At 33.1% G+C, this 24,194-nt stretch overlaps 1 protein-coding gene across 1 annotated transcript in view; it reads left to right on the plus strand.

Moving 5' to 3' along the window:
• The window catches only part of LOC142986483 (otoferlin-like), a 151,863-nt gene that overhangs the window by 91,936 nt on the left and 35,733 nt on the right, over window positions 1–24,194 (plus strand). Inside the window, exon 8 of the mRNA XM_076135001.1 lies at window positions 24,002–24,086. Within this exon, the coding sequence (XP_075991116.1) occupies window positions 24,002–24,086 (85 nt within the window). The remainder of the gene's footprint in view (window positions 1–24,001; window positions 24,087–24,194) is intronic.

Genomic DNA, 24,194 nt, shown 5'->3' on the forward strand with positions numbered 1-24,194 from the left:
TCATTTTATTGGCAGATTGTATTTTGATATATTTCAAAACTAATAAATAGTTATAGAGAACATATATTATTAAAATTTGATTTCCATTAAAATGCTTATCGCAGGCATTATGGTAATTCATTTTATTTCTTCAGCGGCACTAGCTACTTAGCAGAATGTTACGATTTTAGAATAATGGGTCATTTAATTGCATATTTATAGCTGACTTATAATGATATGTTCTTACATTGCTCGTATAATGTACTTAAAATTCACGTAGAAAATTGCCATACTAGAAATATACTAGTTATGTTTATAATATATTTTCAATTTTCAAAGCAGCTTAGTTTCGAAACAGAAATAAATATAGTAGTATTAAAACATCTACAAAGTCCGGCGTTTCTTGCAATGAATAGGAAATACAGACGGACACATTTTATCATACTCGTAACTATTTCAATGAAAACATTCATTGAATGCAAATTCTTGTCATTAGACTCATTAGCGCATAAACGATCCCTGTTTCATATTCCCTTTGAATAGCGCTATGAAACTTTGACGACTTAAAATAAAGCCTAAATAGAAATTTTAATCATGCCATCGTATTGCCTTTTAGAAACTCACGTGCCTTGCATAGTGCAATTGAAACGATATCTTTGATGACATACAAAGTTAATGAATATGGAAGGGAAAGGTAACCATTACTGCTTAAGTTAGTATACTTATTTACATAAGATTGACGTATACACCACTGCATCTTGTAGTAGCCATCTAGTAGATATGATCTTAGGCCTATTCAAGCAAGTTATATCATACTACAGAACTTGCAAATACTACGTTCTTGGATTTCTTGAATTTCTCTCTTATTGAAAGCATACGTGGATAGCTATCCTTAAGTATTTTTGCTATTTCCGATATTGGAAAATTCTATCATAGCACTGTAGGTTACTCAGTACTAGCTTTTCTTAAGCCGATGCCGGATAATATCAAGTCTGTAACATATTAGAGGCGATGACACAATGGTATTACGAATAGAGGTAGTCGAAACCTGGACCTCCTAATCGCTGGCTCAGAATAAAATATACACAGAATAAATAAACCAATTAAATAAAAGAAAACATTAAATTTATTTTCAAACACGTTAGAAATACATAGCACAAATTCCTTGAAAATTAACACACTTAAGTATGTTACCTTTGACCCTTCTCGTACTTGTAGAGGTCGTAACTGTCTACTTCAGCCTATGGCTCAATTCGAGAGCTTTATACCTACGTGCCCATTAAACATTCATTCAGCAATTTGTGTTTCATTCTAATTTTATCATGAAACTCGTTTGTAAATCGACGTACTGCGCAATTGACCAATTTCACGGCCTTGAATTAGTCGAGATGTATTCCCATAAATATTTCCATTTGCCCTTATTTGATTTATTTGTGATTGGTTGTAGGTCAAAGTAACAAACAACAACATGTAATAACATTTCGAATTTTACAGCTTAATGTAGAAATGTAGACATTGACTATTTGATCCAAATAGTTGCAGTGTTAGTGCCGTGGCGATTATCATAATTGAGCAGTTCTCAAATCTTTTGCTAAAAGATTTAATAAACAAACCACTCGAATTATGTCTCAATAGCTAAAACTTATAAAAAGCATGATTGGAAGCTTAGGAATTAGTTATTGAAATCTACTTTTTTATATTCTTAGGTTCTCCATCCTATTGGTCCATCTGGTATCCAATAATTGTTTGATAAAAAATACCTTTTCGTAAGTATACGAGTGTTTGTATACGAATGAGTTTTAAAGAGTATGGTTGTCACTCCTCTTTCATCTCTAACTAGGCATAGGATATTAACAATATTCCAAGTATTAATACTCAAACGATATAATTTGTCATTTAAAGGTTCAACTTTACCATGCTTATTTTATTACCGGGCTAGTAATTTTACAATTTCTAACAAAGAAATACGAAGTTCTATTATAATGAAACAAAGCGGGTGAAGTTCAAAGGTCGTTAATTATTCTGTTTATAATAGCGGGAGAATTGCAGAGAATTATCGGATGATTCCGAAGATAATAAGTATTCCTGAGGGCACGAGGTAATGTTTTGCAAACAGGAATCAATGTGTATTTATACAAAGTTTAATTAGACCTGTTGTTGTATACTTTTGCTATTGTTATAATAATTACTATAATCCGAGTATTACAAGAAAGCTGGTTTTCTGAATGGTATGCGAGACGCACAACTCCGTCCACGTCTTTGTATCCTTGCTCTATTATAAGGGTAATTATTACGAACTTAATATCAATTAAACCTGTACCCTAGTACCTATTGTTATTAGATGCTTGTAACAGAAATTTTGCTCTGTTCAGAAATATTTATGTAATGCGAAACTTGAGATAGAATAATAACATTGGCATTAAAACATCAGTTCCTACATAATTTTAACTCGAATTTGAGCTTCCTGAAATTCTTTTCGTTATTAAGTTTTTGCTGTGTGTGCAAGTAACTGAAATTAATTTCGTTATTCAAGTTTTCATTGACGAATGTCCGGCGGCATTCGATGCAGCCAGTGAGGGTCGCCGCGCCGGTTTGCCTAAAAACTCGAACAGATTTCCCTTGCGACATCCAAAATAATGAAAATTAAACTTTGTTGCGACAAGTTTAGAAAAATGTTTGACTTTTCCTACTCTGAAAACCCATTGAAAAACACTGTTAGATTATAGCACTGAAATAAGCGTTGTATATTCTGGTTTTTGTAATAATCCTCAAAACTGATTAACTGAAAATTGAAACTGAACAGTGCGACTGATCATTACACATAAATATATTTCCGCGGCTTAAGATAAATATTCTATACTAAACACTCAATGTTGGGCTAATATACTTTAGAATTGAAAGCATCGTAAAAAAAAAGACAGCATAATTTCAAATAACCCGCTTTAATAAAGAACCTACTTCATAAAAACGCTAGGCTTTTAATTCATAAATAATTCCTTTCAGCCTAACAACTGGGCTGTTTTATTCTCGAGTCAATTAGTAGTGAAATCCTGCCATGATCGCATTGCGGATCGTTCACTGAATATTCAAACTACTAACTAAACTAGGGCTCAACTATTTCGGAAGTCATCTATCTTAAATTGAAGCGGTATAATATGATCAGAATTTATTGAGTAAATAACGCCGAGAATTCCCAATGCTTTGTTTAAAGCGTTTTGTTTCTATAGAAATGTTCGTAATTGTAAAATAATCGTATCTTTTTAGACTATCGTATTGTTTCTTTTTTTCTACCAGTTAGCACTTATGACCTATTATTATGGTTGTTCAGTGTCTTCTACAAAATGTATAATTTTATTTATATGTAGGTATTCGAGAAAAAGTCACTTTTCAAAGACAATTTGTATGACCGATGTTGACGTTAAGCTATTCATAGTAGGTTTGATTGGTATAATTAAAATTAACGTATAATGTGGTATTATAACACAAAGTTTTACCATTTTATTTTAATTTAATAAAAATTCACTTATTCTCGCAATATGGAGAGCTGATATTAAGCGTTTGTAATTCGTGTTAGGTACAAGGTCAGCTTTACTACTATCAAATCTCACAAGAGAGTGGCCGATTCTCATTTATCGGTCATTCACTACTAGTATCAGAGTGTCTTAATCTCTAGACACTTTCGTACGAGCATAATAGTAATTGTAACGTGTCTCTCGAGGCACAGAGGACAATAAAATTTTGTGTAACACCAGAATTGAACCCTAGGTAGTTCATATTCGTAGAATTCGTTATTGTATAGTAATATTGGACGATGTTTTGTTTTGTTATACATATAGTTTTAGAAATGTAATAATCATATTGAATTTCTTTGATAGGTACCTGAAAGACCAATCAACAAACGACATGCATATTCATGTATTTTTGTAGTAACAATCTGAGTGGACTATAAACTGGGATTCCTGAACTTAACTTTAGAATTGTCAAACGGTTATGAAAATATTTTTTTGTTTGGTTACCAACAAGGCTGTCTAAGATCACGCTATGGCCTAGAGGACAGTAACTACAACAAACGCAAGATAAATAGCACTAACCCCCGGGTTTCTGAGTACATTTAGCAGTAGTTTATCTATTCATATAAAAAAACGCTATCGAATAGATGAACTACCGCTAAATGTACCTCAGAAACTGAAGGTTAGTGATATAATAACACAGCCATCATATCACCGCACTTTGTCTACATCAAAAGATAAAAGATATAAAGTAAACAGCGCATTACTCCGTGTCCATTGTATTTACGATAACACAGATGTCAAAATACTCCCTGTTATTTTATTAATGTAGGGAACGGATCCCAAAGCGCTGGCCTACGGAAATGTACCGTATGTAAAACAAGTAATATTTTGTACGAAAATCGATCGCTAAAAGCCGCCACGTGGAGAAAAGCATTTTTGTAGATATCTTCCGTATTATTTTAACTTATTTGTTGGAATAAAGACACTGTTCACTGTACCGCAGAAGGAAAGAGAATAACATTGTAATAATATTTTATTTGATTGTAAACATTCTCATTATTGATCTATTCAAACATTTCTATGAGTTCATAAAAATCTTTCGTTTTCTTTCTCTCCTTATAAAAAAGACAACTGCCGTTCTAAAAACAAATCTTGTCTTGCGGATATTGTAAATATACAAATAACTCAAAGTACCCTTAGACCCGAAACAATTATCTGTAGTTGACTCATTAATTCATTCCGTATGGGAATCGAACTCTACCATTCGCACAGTGGCACCTTAAATAATCACTACGCCAACAACATCATCATTATTTCTCATTAGGCTCATTCATACCGTAAATAGCACACCACTGATGCAATACATGGTCCAGTGTACAGCCTAATTGTCACTTTTGGGACCAATTAATTACGTATCAAATATACTAGGTAGATATCAATTTTCATATATCACAGTTTTACTATAAGGTCATCGTAAAAATGCCCTAAACGAGCCTTACGGCGCGGACGTTCCGCAGCAACCATTAATATCTTATTACATTGTCACTCTGATTTCCCGTAACGTATTGTGTCCCGAAGCCAAAACAGAGATGTACTCTAAATAATGAACACGGTATAATTAAGTTTTAACATCGATAAGCGCGGGCGGCTTCGCGAGGCCTCGTTTGACACCCATTGTTTTAAGTGACTTGCTGTATTTTGTAATACTAATATAATATATAAAGTATATTATGTCATCTCTTTGTACAGAAAGATTTATGAAATATTGAACTACCCACATATTTTTTGTTTAAATTAAGCAGCAGTCGTTTACGAAATCTGAGATATTTCCTTATACCTTAAGGCCCTGTGCCGTAAAAATAATACGTAGTTTAATTGAGGTACTTTCACCTTGAATACGTGTAAGGCAATGATACGACACGCACTAAAACAAAATACACACATTGATTTTAATATAAGTATATCTTGTATTCCTTTGTAGATATTCGCACATTTTTACTAAAAGATAAAGAGAAAATAACATGAGAATCAATTTCGCGGTATTATTTTTCGAAGGAAACACGCCCTCAACCCTCGTACACACTGGTGTTATAACAGTTGTTTAAAGTTTCCCGCAGATAACGTGAACATTTCTATGAGCTGAACGGCACCCGTATAATATTTCAAAGGTGTACGTCCTACATATATTAAAGATATGGGTAAATCTCACGCCGTTCGAGTGGTAAAACTGTCCTATATATAATATATTTTCCATTTATTTAATTTATTTAAATTGCTAGATTCTTAAGGACACTTCAACACTAAGGCACTAACTAGGCTAACTTATTAACTCTCACTAGACATATAAAATAAATTATCATACTCTATTGATATATTTTTTTAACACATCTTATGCCCGGTTTTAGCGGTAGTTTACTTATTCAATAGCATTTATTTTTTATGAGTTTTAACGCTATTGAATAGATAAACTGCCGCTCAATGTACCTCAGAAACCGGTTAGTAATGCTTTTGTAGTGACGCCGCTAATCCGATATTGATGAAAAGTAAAAAGAAAGTTTTAACCCCATGGACAAGCTTAAACTATTAGATTGTTTTATAAGTTTATTAGCCTAAATAAGAACAGAAGATACTTTTTGCTCTGGGTAGTTTTTCCATGCGAGTGAAGTTATGGAGAGATGTTTTATTAATTACTAACACGACTGCAATAATGAGAAGTTGGTTGCTAGGTGGGTTCCTACGATGCGTTGGTATAGGATCGTAGTCAAGGCCTTGTGAATAACTCACGCGATCCCCTGGGCATCTCCCTTTACCCAAATAAACTTACTAATAATGGATTAGTATTTATTACCCATACTATTACCGCACTGGCTACGGAACGTGACAAAATAATAGATTTTTTTTAGTTTGATTAAACCCAGATAGTATGGATTTGAATGAGGCAAGCGAATTTTGTTAGGATTGTATGAACCAAGTGGCGTTCTTTGGTCCCTATCCCTATAGGAAAAAGATGTGATTTTATTTATGTACGAGTATATCAGTATGCATATTAAAAATAATAGCTTTCATGTATTTTTTATTTTTATAAATTGACGAAACATAAATACTACATAAAGACTTATTGCGAGAAAAACGAGATGTACGTGTTGTTTCAGTTTTGAATAAAAATGATTGATATTAAGACAAACAAAATTTATAAGTCAAATGGCATTTATTTTATTTCAAAAATAAGCCGAGTTATACTTAACTTATTTTACGTATTCATATTATGCCTCTATATTATCGAGAAGTATGACATGTGTCTGTCTTTATAATGTAAAAAGTGCCTTTTAAAATTGCACATGTAATTAATAACCAACAAAAGTGTTATAAAACTATCAGTTTCATTATTAGATCATCAGAAAGTTGGTCGAACAGGCCGCTTATAACTGAGCTACTAACTTTAAATTACGTTAAGGTTATCTTCCATTACCCGTCCTTTGATTAAACTTTAACATTATTACTGGTCTTCGGCTTGAAACACTGTTTAAATTATTATATACTACTGCCGGCGACTTCTCTTTATAGTCATTCGCAAGATAAGATGTTTGTTTATGTTAATCGAAGGTATAAAATACAAATGCAGTCAGTTTTAAGCACTTGAGCAAGAATGAAAAAAAATATATTGGTATTTTAATACTCGAATGGTTTCTTGCTATGAAAAATTAATTTACATCCAGTTTAACTGCCACAATAAATAAACGTAGAGCTCTTAATAAATTACATGCACATAAGAAAAGTTACATTGAATCACAGTGATAATAAAAAGGCCTAAGTGCTTCAATAAGTTAATTGAATTTAGTCTTTCTTTTACTAAAGGTACATGTACCTCAAATACAATAAATCTTAGGATCGTAACTGTCTCGTGTGGTCTCAAAACCAAGCGGATACATTACGTATTCTTCGTGTAAACAAAAATCTCGGCGTTCTACCATTATTTTCCTTATATAACATTCCATTACTGGCCTTATTCCGGGCAGATGTGTAAAAATGACATTTGTGAATAAAAAGTAGAATCTTGTTACAGTAAGTAGATAGATCTTATATGCAAATTGGTTATTTAAATCTCAAGTAGTGGATTATCTTCTAGATTGTATAGCAGTCTTGTTTTCTTATTATGTTGCTGTATTACTTAGACTGCGATGTTTATACTAAACTTGTATGGTACTGCTTTACGCGCAACGTTTATTATTACGAACTACTAAGCGCCGGATAGGCCTGGATTAGTAATACGTTACAGTGTTTGGTCTTTGTTAGAAAAGAAAGAGGCTAGGCTTATGTTCCACCACCACGTGCAGGGTCGTTAAAAATAACGATTCTAACAACTTTATTTTTAAAGCAATGAGAGCGAACAAAATGTATAATTTTTATTCAACTTCTACGTATTATTATTTGAAAAGTAAACCGCGCTTAGCTTTTGTAGAGACGGCGATCGGCGGGCTTTTCTTATTCCCTTTTTTTCCATTTTAATTAAAACCAACATTCAATGTTGATTTTGGGTGTTGTTCGGCGTATTGCATTTTTTCTAATAATATGACAAATGAGACTCATAATATTGAGATAAAGGGAGTTGAGATAAATAAAGAATAATATTTATCTTCGCATAAATCTTTGTAAATACAATAAATTTGATAACGTTTATTTGTTTGTGCTAATCCCTGGAATTACTAGTCAGATGACAATTAAATATTACATTTCTAAACAGTAGCCACATTTGTGAGGGGGCTCTAGGCATCTTGACAACATAATAATATTACTAACTACTAACAAAAGAGTAATTATTACTAAGAACGGGAATGAAACTTCTCTAGCTAGGTCGTTACGCTTATCTTTACTCTAACCCCAGCCAGCTTTGATGTTACAATGTAGAGACTAGAGGCTTATCCATTTTCTAAACTACATATTTACAAAAATGTCTTATCTTTATTAAACTACAGCCAATTAGTTGTTTCCGGCAGTAAGCTAAACGGATCATCGATAAGTTTTCTTTTAACAATAAACAAGTCCTTCCGAGAAAGGTTTTCACGCAAATATGTTTAAGACCAACATTTTCGCCGCTGGCAACACCGACTACAGATTGAGGACCATCTGAAGAGGATAATCCAATTTCAATAAATAACATAACAAGACGAAATAACTCTCTTTGTTTAAAAACAGTAGCCTTCGATTTGTTGCCAGTTATTACGGACTACATTTATTAATACTGGCGGTAAATTAATTAAGTTAGAACCTTTATTTTACATAAATACATGCATAAAATCACAAATTAATTCTCGGTGTGTAGGTAGAAGCCAAAGATATTATTTATATTATATAGTAAATTAATATTATCTTAATTTCAACTAAGTTATTTTATAAAACTGTCTCGATGGTAAAGTAGTGTGTTTATCCAATTACGGGGTCTTCCGGTTAGCCGAAGTGCAATTTAATTGCAAATTCTCAATTTTCCACAGAAATTGGGAAAATTGAGAATTTTCAACAGGAATTGGGAATTTTCGCCTCGCCTCCGGTTACTAAAATATAAACCTTCTGGAATAAGATACACATACTTTCAGGTTAACAGTAGCAATATCTAGAATACAAGATTGTAAAAACACTATGATATAATGACATACTGTCGAAGTACTGCAACATAATTCGTTAGGATAGATATATCATATGATAGTCTACCCGTGAAGTAGAGAATTTAATAAAAAAACATATTATCCTTACTAATATGAAAAAGGCAATCGGCATGGGAATAGTTAAGATTCCTTGGATCATATACAGGGTGTGGCGTAAATAATGGATAATCCTTTACCAGCGGATGGGCGACTTCCCGACTGATCTAAAAATTACAATTTACCTCTGGTACAAGTATCATAGTTTTTGAGATTTTGGCCATTTTGTGTGTTTTTAAAGAAAGCGATTTACGCTCTTAGTTTTTGATGCTGTGATCACAAATTAAGGCTTTTTTTAATCCGTTTTTTGCAAATAAATCCTGAATAGATGCGCTATTGAACCTAATATCTTGTTTTGTTATTACTACTTGTTTTTTATTTAAATTATGCATTCAAAGTTAAATTTTATAATCTTTCACAACTTTCGTGCAACTTTGAGTACTTGTGGTGAAAAAAAAATGTATGGTGGCTTTACTGCCCACGCCATAAATAATTTTTAAATTTTATTAGAATTCTAAATTGGTATAACATGCAGCATTAATACTGATTATTGTCAAAATATTACGAAGAACTTAAATTATTAACACTTTTGCCGGTCGACTAATTTTATTTTTGCACGCTAAGCGCATTCTAGATTCAATAGCACATCTATTCAGGATTTAATTGCAAAAAACGGATTTAAAAAAAGCCTTAATTTGTGATTGCAGCATCAAAAAGTACGAGCGTAAATCACTTTCTTAAACACACATAATGGCCAAATTTTTTTGCAAATAAATCCTGAATTAATGTGCTACTGAACCTAATATCTTGTTTTGTTACTACTACTTGTCTTTTATTTAATCTATGCATTCAAAGTAAAATTTTATTATTTTTCAACACTTTTGTGCAACTTTGAGCACTTGTGTGCAGTGTTGAGAAGAAAGAAAAAAAAAAGAAATACAAAACATAAATAATATTCAAATAATAAAGATAATTAGAAATCTAAAGAAAACTAATCTGTTGAAAAATAAATCATTTTTCATCAAATTGTAATACATTATTTTGAAATAGACTTGGTAGAAGCAGCACAGTTCCAAGCTTTTTTATCATCTAAATAATCTTTAATAGTGTAATAACCCTATAGACATGAATATTTGAAAGCAAACTTAGCTTAAACGCGTGCAAAAATAAAATTAGTCGACCGGCAAAAGTGTTAATAATTTAAGTTCTTTGTAATATTTTGACAATAATCAGTATTAATGCTGCATGTTTTACCAATTTAGAATTCTAATAAAATTTAGAAATTATTTATGGCGTGGGCAGTAGAGCCACCATACATTTTTTTTTCACCACAAGTGCTCAAAGTTGCACGAAAGTTGTGAAAGATTATAAAATTTAACTTTGAATGCATAATTTAAATAAAAAACAAGTAGTAATAACAAAACAAGATATTAGGTTCAATAGCACATCTATTCAGGATTTATTTGCAAAAAACGGATTAAAAAAAAGCCTTAATTTGTGATCACAGCATCAAAAACTAAGAGCGTAAATCGTTTTCTTAAAAAACACACAAAATGGCCAAAATCTCAAAAACTATGACACTTGTGCCAGAGGTAAATTTTAATTTTTAGATCAGTCGGGAAGTCGCCTATCCGCTGGTAAAGGATTATCCATTATTTACGCCACACCCTGTATAAGCTACTGATTTTCAAAATCAATCCTGAAACATGTGATATGAAAATTTACTGAAGAAAACGGAGCTGCGCAGGTCAGTCAGTGTCTAAAAACTAAAACAAAGTATTCATAGTTATATTAGACCTGTACTTACACTCAAATTTTAAATAGATATAAGACGTAAAGCATCTTTGAGAGGCACGTTAAGGATGTTAAACAAGTTGTTGATAGTGCGAAGGAGGCCGTCAACTTGATTTTGCGGTAACTCAGAACACTATCTGTGCATCTCTGTCGGAAATTTCCCTTTGAACTCAACTCGGTGTCAAGTTGTCGTATCAAAACGTTTGCGAGGCTCCATGAGAAGGTATACAACTACAAATATACATATAAGTAGGTATTAGTTAATTTTAATTTCTTGTAGTTTCATGTAAATCGGATCTTACGTTATGTTTACGGATCTGTGGCAACTTTTAGATGTAGCAAATTGTTTAAATAAATAATACTTAGTAATAATATCCACGTATCCACGTCTCACCACCGGTCATAAGTCGTCGTTAGGCCTTGAGTTTCCAAATGCGGGTCAGGGACTTTAGATACCCTAATAATATTAATCACAAGTTAATCGAGTAATTGTTATTGTTTAAATAAACAGATATGTACGTTACCAACGAATGCACCAGCAGTGACTGTCAATGACTAATAAAGTCATTTCATGTCTCACTCGAGCACAGTTCTCAGAATAATTATGTATAATACGTGGAAAACGTTGTTGGTTTCACATATAAGAAGTACCTATTTGTATTACTTTATAACAATGTAAGTGTGTAACTGTTTGTTTTTCCCTAAATAAGTAAATAAGTGACAGCAATGACTACAAGATTTTAGTTGATATATTTAATACACCTAATAAGGTAAAAAAATCTAAGAAAAAAACTTAAGAATATTTTTGTAATTTCACAGATTCACAGTCTATACGAAGGCTATTTACATAACTATTCGTAACGTGGACTCGTAGGCTTGTAGGCTCGTAGGCTCGTAGGCTCGTAGGCTCTACAAACACTCATATCGTAGCGGTCGTAGCAAATAACCCTATCGCCAAACTGTACTTGAACTCGAGTGATCAAAGCCTTAACCCTGCCTATTAACCCTACCGTCAAACTAATATTGATTGAGAATAATAACCCTAAGCCCGTAATTTAGTTACTATTGATCTTTGCTATTGCGTGGCTGTATATAAAAAACGAGAATTAGAATTGTAGCGCTAATTAACATATTTTTATGCAAATTTTCTTTGAATAAAAATTACATTGTAATCAAGTGTACAGCTAAATACTTATATTTATGTTTCCCGGGGACAATTTACATTTATATTGACCTATGTTTAATATGAATAACGCATGCATGTCTTTAGAGAAAATTGCGCAGTTAGAGCTCTATATAAAGTTTATATTAATGTCTAAGTACAGCAATTTCAAGTTCAAAGTGCAGTAGCAGTGACTAGCGAACTAAGTTGCGCCTGCAGAAATTACATCAGCAATTCACATTGACGCAACTTGCTATGTGAAAATTACGTCTTGAGATCAAAGTCACGACTTTCAGCAATAATGTCGCTGCGAAACATAAATATAAATTAAATATAAAGATATACGCGAGAAAGAATATTTTTATGTTTGTAGGCACTATAAAATGTTATCTTGGGACATGAGCCTAAACTATTGACGATAAAACACCACGTTTTGGGATAGCTGGACTGAAATATTATACTTTTTCATACTTCCATCGAATATTTAACGTATAATAATATATCAATTTGAGAAACTTCTGAGCCTTTACGGTATACACGGTACTGTTTTGAAGGTTAAATGGTCTTTTGGGAAGCTATCAGTGGCAACGCGGTGTTTGATGACATTCCCGATAAATAACAATAAGGCTCTCCTGTCAAATTAAACTGAAAAATAAGCGTGATAAAAATATACAATTCGGGACTTTAATATGTAAAGGAATCAATTTACACGAAAATATACCGAGATATCATATATTTTTGTATAGGTATGTCTAAAACTAGGTCAGTAAGATAATTTACATACAATAAGTAACCATTTTCACCCAGTAATAGATAATATAGCAGTTTATTCTTCCATTATTATGAACAACATGCAGGTATAAAATAAATTGTACCGCGCAAGGATAACGGTAACGAGCAACAGCCTCATTTAAGACAAAGATGCCTCAGGTCGTTATCTTGTTGCGAGGCCAATTCCGAACGACTCATTCAAACATATTCAAACAAATATAGACCTTATAGTACATAATATTTAAAATATATTACAGTACATTTTTGTACTACTTACTTCTGGAGATGTTGAGCACTGTAGTGTCAAAGTTGTTTAAGACTCGGAACTTGTGAAAATTTATTACACTTGGGTGCTATAATGTTACGTTCTCTCAAAAGTATGGCGACTTTTAGTTCAAATGGCAGTATACAGCCGCTCCTGGGTTCTTTGGAGCTGGACACAGCAAGGGCTCTTTGCTACAATCGTACTAATTCAGGTTCGTTTTGATTCAGGTATACCTAATAACTGAAAAATTATTCAGATCAAAATTCTAATTATATGTACTGAACTAACTACTGGCATGAACCCACACTAGATATGTGCCTTTATGCTTAGCTAGAAGTTTTGAAAACGTCTTTGGAAACTTGGATTGCAATAACCGTATTTTTAATCCTATACATTATACATGCCTACGCGTGTGTAGTCGTTCCAGTCCAGTCTTTAAAATACAATAATTGGGACGTTTTGTTGTTAGCAATAATTTAGAGGAGTAATACTAATTCTTCTTTTTATCCTAACACAAACGTGTATTTACATAAAAATTGTTGCTCAAACACACGATCGAACGATGTTGATGTTTACGCTTGCAGCCGCACTGCGGTGCTTATGATGAAAGAAAAATATAAGAGAAAATATCTCGCGAACATTTATTACCGGTACTCTTGTTAGGAAGTTTTCACGGTACAGACAAGACCAGTCGCGTGGAATGCTGTTTTCAGGTCAAAGTAATACGGACATTGCGTTGGACTAAACATGACAAGGAGAATAGTCTTCTAGATGTGATTTTTTCTAAGAAATATAAGCAACTGGTAGTTTTGTTCAGTGTAAGAGCGCTTTGTATATTAATGTAATAGCGTTAAGGGAAAATAAGAATGCGTGTAACCGCACAAAGCACAGTGAATGTAGTTTAATGTAGTATAAGTTTGAAATGGGTATTATTTTCTGTATCTGGACTAATTTGTATTCAAAGTCTATACGTGGTCACAGCGAACATAATATAGTGCTTGAATGTTTCACATATTTCACTATTTGGCATACAATATAAAAATAACAAGTATTACTCGTAGATACACAATTATATATTGCTCTGTATACGAGAAAATTACTATCTCAGCATTAATTTCTCCGAAAAACCGATGGTTTTCTAGAGGAAGATCTAAAATGATGAGTTTCCTATACAAAGGGAGCTGAAAACGCCAAAGTCCAATACTTCGAGGATGGTAAGAAGAGGTAGAGGAGCAAGAGAGTTGTGCTCAAGCATTCTATATGTAACAAAAGTGGGTCAACGCCCCAAGCGCTCAGCCATATGGCCATTAAAATTCAATGAGTACTCAGCCTAACTGTGACGTCATACGCTTCATTTTAACCAAAGTTGCATTTCATATGTTTATTTAAACTACTGTTGGTTAAAACATTTGTTTAGTCTTAAGTTACGACAAATAGCGCGAGTCAGACTGGGTTTTTTAAGCCATGGGTGTCAGGAGTTATGTAAAGGGTGTTGTGGAACTGATTTCTAGACAAAATATTTTTAAGCGTCGATACTATGCTGACTTGCCGATGGATAGACGATGCGGATCTGTTACTAATGTGTATCTATTATTTAAGTGTTACGGCGTGGTGCAACTTATATTTAAAGTAGAAATTGTCTTTTGATGAAAAAAAATTACGCCGTTTATTCAGTTTTAAGGCGTGTCTCGTTATTTAAACCAGTTGCGAAGATTCGGATCACTTGCATAAAAATCTTTGCTTTGAACTCGCCGTCTCCCTCGCTATTGTCTAGTTTAAGCCCTATAAGTCGTACGAGTATAAACAATTGAGGTGTTACAAAATTTCACTAAAACAATGCCATTTAAATATTTTCATCATCACCTGATTCGAATAATCATATCGAATAATTCCAATAATAATTATTAATTAAGAGAGGTATGAGAGTTGCGTCCAAAATAAACATAAATTAACAAGCTGATAAATACCTTCGCAGGTATGAAATTCCATTAGGGAACAATGTATGTGGGTGACAGATGACTGAAATGACCTCTGCTTGGTATTTCAACAGTAAATTATAAATAGCATGAAGGCTTGAGGCTTGCGTGCCGAACTGACACTGCCAGTTATGTTCAATTTATAGAAATACTGTCATTTTTCATTGTAGGGTTTATTTTATCTTTATTATTTAAAATACCTTTGTTAGTCGGAAACTCAAAACATATAACAAGAAAGTGGACTTCTACAAGCGAATTTTGTCGCTCTCAGTCTGCTTTCACGGAAACTTTTCTTTTCTCCCATCAAATTATCTAAATTTTTATCACAAGTACAGTATTAAAGTAGTTGCAAAACAATTAAACACATTTTTTTTTACAATCACCACTTCTTAATCATCCGTTCCAAATGACAGCCATTCATGTTCATGACTTCGGAGAACAACCAATGAACTCTCGAATACAAGGAGCGAATCTAGATTTCACATCAGGCTTATCTCTACCTATGTCTATAGGTGGATGGTTTACTTTGTCACCTGTATAATCATTGCGGTCTCCGCTCCAAGGTCTATCTGTACTATTTACTTAACAATTATACCTTGTATCTCAATTTACACCGACCATATTAGCGCTACTAAACCAAGCCGCCGGCTGTATTTGGTTTACTAGCTCTCCTACAAGGGTACATTACTAGCCCAGGAGCCGACGGCCAGGATATTTATAGCAATGACATAATTGTAGTTTGTCGTTTCGTACATGACAGGAAGAAATATGAACGTACGTTTTATTTTGTTGTAAAACTATTGGGAACTGAAATTACTTGGACTGTTATTGAAGGTTTAATACATTTAATAACTTGTATTTTTGACTTCAAATCAGCTGTTGATGTCGGCTTATTCCTAAATAAATATACTAAGACAAATCATTATAGTATAACCACAAGGTCTCGGGTTTCTAAGTCGGTCAAAGAGCTATTTATGTTTTTCTAATATATATTAGATGAATCTCAATAGTTGTCCGGTGTTTTTTAACTTGCCCGGTATAGGCAAATGGCTCGCCTTCCATTACATGGGACTAACATTGTTAATGGCGTAAAAGCATATACCTCTGCCTACACTTTCGGTTAGGACAGGCATTAAATTATTTGTTTTTATAACAACAGTATCGACTTAAAAATATCTAGAACACTAACACAATTCTCTCACAGCCTACCATTACAGAATATATAACAGTACAAACGTAAGAACATATTTCACGTATTTTACGATATGACGCCGCAACAGTACTCCGAGACACGTTGTTATTCAGATGTAAACAGCTACAAGTTTCCTTCACCACCTGAGTCTTTCAAGATGAGAAATCGTAACTTTTAAGAGACTTGACAAGTTTAAATTGCGGTTCCTAAAATTACCTTGAGTTTTTTCAAGTAGGCTGTAGGGGTTGTCACTACTTTTTAAGAGATGATATCCGATGAATGACCAACGTCTTAATATAAAAATATTGCGAAATAAGGAATGATAAAAACACAATCTCTTGCGACGAATGCTTTAATGTCACTATGCAATTAAATTATAATTTAATTAACATAATAATAATGCTGACGCAGCGCGGATTACAAATACAAAATCACTCTATAGAGGTTAATGATCTAAATCAAATTAATATTAAACTGTGCAGTTTGACGATTGACTGTACCTTTTTCCTCAGGTCAGCTGAATTGCAAATAATGCTCCCTGAACGTCTTGAATGAGACAGTACGATGTCCGGTTTCACCGCCAAAATAATATACAGCGTTTATATTCTAGTTCGCATTTACTGTCAGAAAACTTCTTCGAAGGCTATTGACCGATATGTTTACTGTTCGTTGAAGTTGTACAACTTGAATGACAGCGTTAGATATTTACGTTACCTGACCTTTAACGTGCGTAAAAGAAAATAAACAACTGAAAATTGTATCAAATAACTAGCTTATGACCGCGGCTCTACCCACGCAGTTTTTCGTTGACATTAAATTTTAGTTCGATCCCTGTGTTGTGTATTCACCTATTTTTGTGCCTTTCATGAAAATTGGTTTCGTGGTTTAGCCTTGAAAGTCTTCAATATTACTATGAATTTTGTATTGACGACCTCAGTGGCGTAGTGGTTATGGTGGTCACCATGCCACTACCAATGCATCGAGAGATCGAGGGTTCGATTCCAAAAATATTTGTACGACCCACAAATTGTGGTTTCGAGTCTGGTTGTAAGTACTTCATGTCCATTGTTTGTATGTTTGTAAAAGTCCCCGCGACACAAGAGCGATTTTTGGTGCAGGAGTTGTCTTTTTACGCTAAATAAAAAAAAATCTCCAGGAAAGGCTTGCAAATAAATAATATTTCTAAAGCTAATGTAAGTATTTTAGTTATTAAAATGACTAGCACGTAACAGCCGCCATTAAGGTGTCGTGAATAAAGGGTTAATCAATAGTGAAGTGTTCACATGCAATAAGTATTTAGGTTAATTATAAACAACCCTAATTAGGTTATCGCTGAAACAAAGCAACAGTTTAAAAAGTAAAAACGCTAAAGTTCCGGCTTCACGTAGATAGGGGTGGCAACGAACTATATCGCTCTTTTTACCACAACGATTGTAAATTTCATTTGTTTTGATAACTTACAGAAATATTTGAAAAGAAAATACACGGAAAATTATAGAAGAATATTGGAAATACACAAAATACACAATGTGTCTTTTATTTGGTTTTAAAATTAATATATTCAACTTCAGAAGTTTTGGAAGGTTTTTGTGCCTGTAAAAGTATTTACCAACATTGGTTTTATTAAGCTGATACCTATAGAACCACATAGATCAAAAATTGCATGTTTTAGGTACAAATTCCTTGAAGCGTTTGCGCTAAAAGCTTACGTAAAAAAATCTACTTAATTTAACTGTGGAAAAAACATGTTATTATCATTATTCTCGATTAATTATATTTCCGTCAGTACTTTTACACTGTAATTAATATGGCGGCTTACTGAAAAAAAAATAGTACTGTGTGTGTTATTTAGTAGGATCATAAAGATTAAATAATAAATTTGCCGCACACGACTTTAAATTCGTCACTAACTCTCCGACTCATAACATGACATAACATACACATGGCATCTCATAATAATATAATTAATACATTAATAAATGTATCTACCCTTGAAATGTCTTCTAAATCCTAAAACCCAAATCTTTATGTTAAGTATAATTTTTAATAAGTACTTTAGTTAAAAATCTATATTATTATTGGATGCTTGCCCTCTTTGCAGCGTTTGCAGTTAGACAGTTCGACATGGACTGTGATCAGCTTTGAACTAACTAAGAAACTTAACTAATCAAATACGTAATAGTTCCATTAAGGCCTTCTTCAAGCAAACAAATCAAAATAATTCCCTGAATTAAACCACATCATTTCTCTCTCCCTTCATACCAATTTAATAGAGATGTTATCAGTAACACGATTCTCTCTGCCATTGTCCTAAAAACCCGGAGACTTACTATGATTCTTAAAAACAAAATTTTAACCATTTCATTGATTATAGTAAAGCTACTGAAGCGCAATTCTCTAAAGTCGGTACTGTCGAGTATCGAGAGTAAAAACTAATCGCTAAATACATTTTAACTTTCAAATTCTCGATTCTCATTAGTAGCCATTGTTGAAAACGCGCTACAGGCTGTATTCGTTTTCCTCACGTCTATTTAAACGATATAGGAACTAACACGCTTTCTTTTAGATTGAAAAATAAAGGTTTTACAGTACACTGCAATGAGTACTTCCACAGTGCTAATAAGTCCAAGTGAACTCTATCATCAATCTCCTTTACTTTATACTCGACTCTCGAGAGAAAGGTACTCTTAGTTCTTGTTACGGATGGTTTGACACGATACGAGTACGGTGGCATTCACGTCAGCAGAAAAACTGGGTACATAATAGCAAACGGAAATTGATGTGATCACGCGTTTATTTTCCATTTGATTGCATGACATTTTGGACCGGTTACATTTGGCAGTGAATTACAAAAAATTACAGTAGCGCGATTCTCTACTGTACAGATCATACAAAATCGCGCTACTCTTTCCATGCATTAATTTTAAACGTCAAAGTAAATAATTTAATTATAGAGATAGTTCGCTATAAATGATTTCAATTTACTGTGAAAATAAGCAAAGAAAATTAATTAATTCTGTCATTTACATGTTGTGTTAAGCAAATTATAAACGATTTTCAATGCGGTGTTTAATAAATTGTAGCGGTCAGAACTAGTTGCGCTCGTTGGTCGAGAAATTATCTGTGGGCAATTCTTAGCGCGGTCATTCCGTATATTGGTACCCGCTTAGTGGTATTTCAACTGAGGATCCTCCTCGACTTTTAACGTGCCCTCTGAAGCACGGAGTTTCGGAGGGCACGCTTAAAGTTGTTCCTGCTGGTTATCAATTAGGATAACCTCCCGGGCACTTCAACACCTTTGTCACTAGGTTGACAACTAACAATACGACAAAAAGAAATTGGAGCAGAATAAATGGTATTCAAATATGAATATATTCTTATAACAGACGCATAATAATATAACATTAATAATAATCTTGTATTTCGCCAACAATATAGAATTCCATAGCTCGTGATATGAAATAATATCAAAGACTTTCGGACAGGCTTTGACGTTATGTATAACCACCAGTCGCTTTGATATCAAAGCAATGTCGCTTCAACTACGAATATTAGTTGAAGGCGTGTCACACTGTGAATATGTCAACAGCCTTTAGAAACATATACATTGCAAGTGACAGATTGCTGGATTGAGGGTTACATCAAACATTACCTAACTGTATTTGGTATACCACCTATCCAACAATTTCGGGCTTTAACCTGAATATTGGTGAAAGCAGTGACAGTGTGAAGAAAATTTGTGCCGAAGTACATATGGGAATTGCTGCAACAAATCGTTGGTTTTGGTCGTGGTGATTAGTGACGAACTTTTCACTTGATAACAAGAACTTGCGTATATTAAGACGGTATGGTATTTTATCTTACTTTAACTCTTTAGAATATTTTTTTCTATTGAGTTATGAATAGTATACATATTTTATAACCCTTTACGTTTACTGTCATTAAGTATGATAAATATAAATATCATTGGACAACTCACACCGGGCTATGGTAGCTAACCAAATAACTGATAAACATACTTATATACTTTTTAATACATACTTATACAGTACATCAACAACCAGGCACGGAATATATACTCGTTCTCACCACAAAATAATACATGTTAACCTCTTTTATAACTGATATTTACTGTCATTATATCTGATGATTTATTTATATAAAGCTTAACAAGTTCTCATCTTTTCGCGCCGCGGCTTTATGCTGGACTCCACCACACTAATAAAAATGTTAATTAAGATGTATGTATATGGCTTACTTTCCTTTCTTTTTATTTCGTAAACTTGGTGGGAGATTGCGGTACTTTTTCCTTGTATTCAGAATAATTTAAGGTTTTGTAAGTGGCTCATATAATGGCCGAGAACAAAGTTTATTTATGAAGTACCGGCTCAGGAAATTTAATTTAATAGCAATGTCAAATTATAACTTTACCAACATTTTGTCCGTAAATTGGCAATTGTTAAAAGTAATGTTTTTATATGTGCTTCAAAAATATCTAAACAATGAGATCCTAACGTGTAAAAATCTCTCGAAAACAATTTTGAGTAGCTATTTTAAAATCACATTTTTCTCCATACGGCTTAACAGCCTTCATACTGATCTTACAACGGTTGCTTATCTTACTTCAATCGTTTATTTAAGAGAACCATCAACTGCTATGATGAAAGGCACCCAGTTTGAGGAACGCTTTTGCCATCAGACCTGTTCTGGAGATACCTCAGAGCGTCACTTTGTACGCAATCTTCACTCAAGAGCTACTCCAGTGGAACAAATCCTACAGCCGTGGAAAGCCACTTCACCTTGCTTTGAAACCAGTGTCTCGTTAAGAACCATAAGCCGGTATAAGCATTCTTATTGACTGACATGAAGCAAAATATCCTCATGTAATTAATAGCCTGTGAAAGAAGGTAGAGTAATTACTTAAAACCAAGGCAAAGTGTATCATTTTATCGTGACTTTATCTATTACAGGAGCAATCTTTGACAGGTATATAGCTATAAAGAGAGTCTTATTATTATTATTATTCGAATAAACTTTAGCTCAAGATAGAAATCCTGGATCTATTACTTAAATTATGATCTAAATAAAATCTACGTCTAAACATTTTTTAAAAGGTTCTGACGCGAATTATACAGCCATTAGCCAATTGACTTAATGAACTGCAACCGTCGTCGTTTCAGTAAAAAACTTGTGCCGCAAATAAAGTTTTATGGAGCGTATTTTTTCATAATTTTAAAGTTAGAAGGAAGTAATAAATTACTTGGTGCGAAATACACCGCTAACGAAAAATCAGGAGGTGAGGTCGAGGTCGGTTCAAATGAATAAAAAATGGCTGCGGGCTTCTCTGGGGTACACCTTACAACAGAACATTAACAAAAAAGTACTTATAAATTGCTTCTGGATCCTTCTTTCTATGAGATTTTAGGCGGGAATGGCCAATGGGGAGGCTGGGCATTAGATCATTTGGGCATTAGGCAAGTTAGACTTTTCGGGAGGCTAGAGTTAGTGCATACTATTACTACCAATGACAAATTAGCATGTTCAGTGCATGTAACGGTACTTTATTAACCAAATTTATACTACCAAACTATTATATTAATAAAAACGAGTGTAATTTTTCCTTCCTATAAATATTTTATTTCACTTGTTATATTAATCTTTTATTTTACAATCTCTTCTATTATAATTAAACTATACTTACATTAAATGAATACTTTAAATAATAGTTTTATATGAACAAATGAAAAAAAAAGGAATTAAATATAAATATAGTTAAAATAAGGCATCATAAAATATCTGTAATCTTTAACTAATTTAGTTGAAGTATATAATTAGAGTTAAGGATTTTATCCCGGGGACTTCTATTTCAAACAAACCACATAGGCATGAGTTAGTTTGTAAATAAAATAATCTAAGCAGAAAATCTGAGACTATTAATTACCTTTATCAAACCAAAGTCTTCATAGCCAGTGGTTTATTTGACAGCCTTTCACTCTGAATGATGTGGTTATCAGTATTACCCTTGCTAATTAAGTATTAAATCAAAACACGGATTCGGTCATTTGTATCAGCTTTAAATAGAGATAAATAGGACATTTCGTTACTGAACCTTTGACGATCCTGATAAAAAGAGCTTTAGTACAAATTATTTATTTATTAATGTTTCTGTCAGACGCTTTAATACACTTTATTAATGTTATTACGATTCATTTCTCTACTTTAAATAAACAATCTCAGCACTAAGAACAAAAATATTTACGTCTTACAGGGATTTGTACAACCATAAAAACAACGGACACATAGTGCAGCCATAAACGAAACCACTATATTACTGTATTGAATATGGAATACAGGTAATTGTTCCGTGTGAGAATCAAACCTATGACACTCGGTAATATAATGAGCTCCTGAACCATGATTCTGTTGGCATAATGAAGGGGTGGTGACATTTTTTATATATTACTAGCCTAGCCTTCAACCGTGTAAAAAGATTTCCCGGGGTAAAAAGTATCTTATGTGTTGATCCTAGTTATAAACTTTCAGGGTACCAAATTTCATTAAAATCCGTTAAATAGTAGTTCGTAAAAGATTACAAAACAAACATCAATCCATACATACATTTAGCATATAATTAGGATTTAAATAATTAATGCGGTAGTCTCATACATTCAGAAGGAAGAAACACAAGGACTACTCAAAAGTAAAAATATTCCTACATTTAACTTAACTGCGGAATCATGTACTTAGTTTATACAAAGCATGAAGGTTATGAAGTGAACTTGTAATAAAATACCTCACTTATACACGAGAAAGTAGCGAGTACATGACATGTGTATAGAAATAACACTTAGACTAAATATAGAGTGTTTTTATTATGACTTACATACGTTACCTTCGCCTTGGCCATGCTTTATGCCTGAGTGGTCATAACTTTTATTGTAATACGGCACAGTTGCGCTTTTCTCGGGTTGCATGATGTAATGACGTATGTCCATCTAATATTGTGTTATCTTTCAAGTACCAAGTAAGTAGTAGTAAAAGATTTTGTTAAATAGATGCTGCGGTTTTGTACAAAAGCAAATTCCAGAAATTAAACAGATAGTAAAGATCGTGCAAACAATTATTGTAAAAAAAAATCAACCTTTCTTTTATTGCGCCGAAATAAAGATCTTAAACTTAGGGAAATAGTTGACAAAAATGTCAGTCGTCAGTAGTAGGATACTGAATAAAATTTTAAACTGCTATACCATATAAATAATTCTACTATACTAAAAAATACTATTTATCCGTAGATGTGTAAACATTTTTACTGATTTTACTTTCTTTGAACATCTCTTTACTCGTCGCGCGACATTTAATAAGACTACATAAGTGTAAAGCACCGGGCAAAATACAGTCAATTTCTAATGTAGAACAAAGTCTAAATAATATACATATAACGAAGAAATTAAAAGTCTACACGAACATTGACATGAAAACAAAGGAATGCAAGGGCTGTAAGCAAAGTAGAATGATAAAATGATATGCTAGTGAGATCGATGAAGTATGAAAAACGTATAAAAGAAGAACTGGTATTCTATAATATAGGGTGTTTATGTAAGGGTGTAAGCATGGTGAGGTCACCGCCATGCAAACACATTGCGTCTTGTTGTAGGTGCTGCAGTCTCGCAACATTCTGCGCGCCAACAAACTGCTGGGCAACTTCAAGCTGGATGTCGCTACAGTCTGGAGCCAGCCCGGTATGTACAACACTTTATTTTACGCTTGTGTAGAACTAGACTTAGAGCCTATAACACACAACTGTGTTGGTATTTTTCTATACTATTTATCAAAGAACTTTTACATTC

Source organism: Anticarsia gemmatalis, chromosome Z (genome assembly GCF_050436995.1).
Source record: "Anticarsia gemmatalis isolate Benzon Research Colony breed Stoneville strain chromosome Z, ilAntGemm2 primary, whole genome shotgun sequence".
Taxonomy (NCBI): Eukaryota; Metazoa; Arthropoda; class Insecta; order Lepidoptera; family Erebidae; genus Anticarsia; species Anticarsia gemmatalis.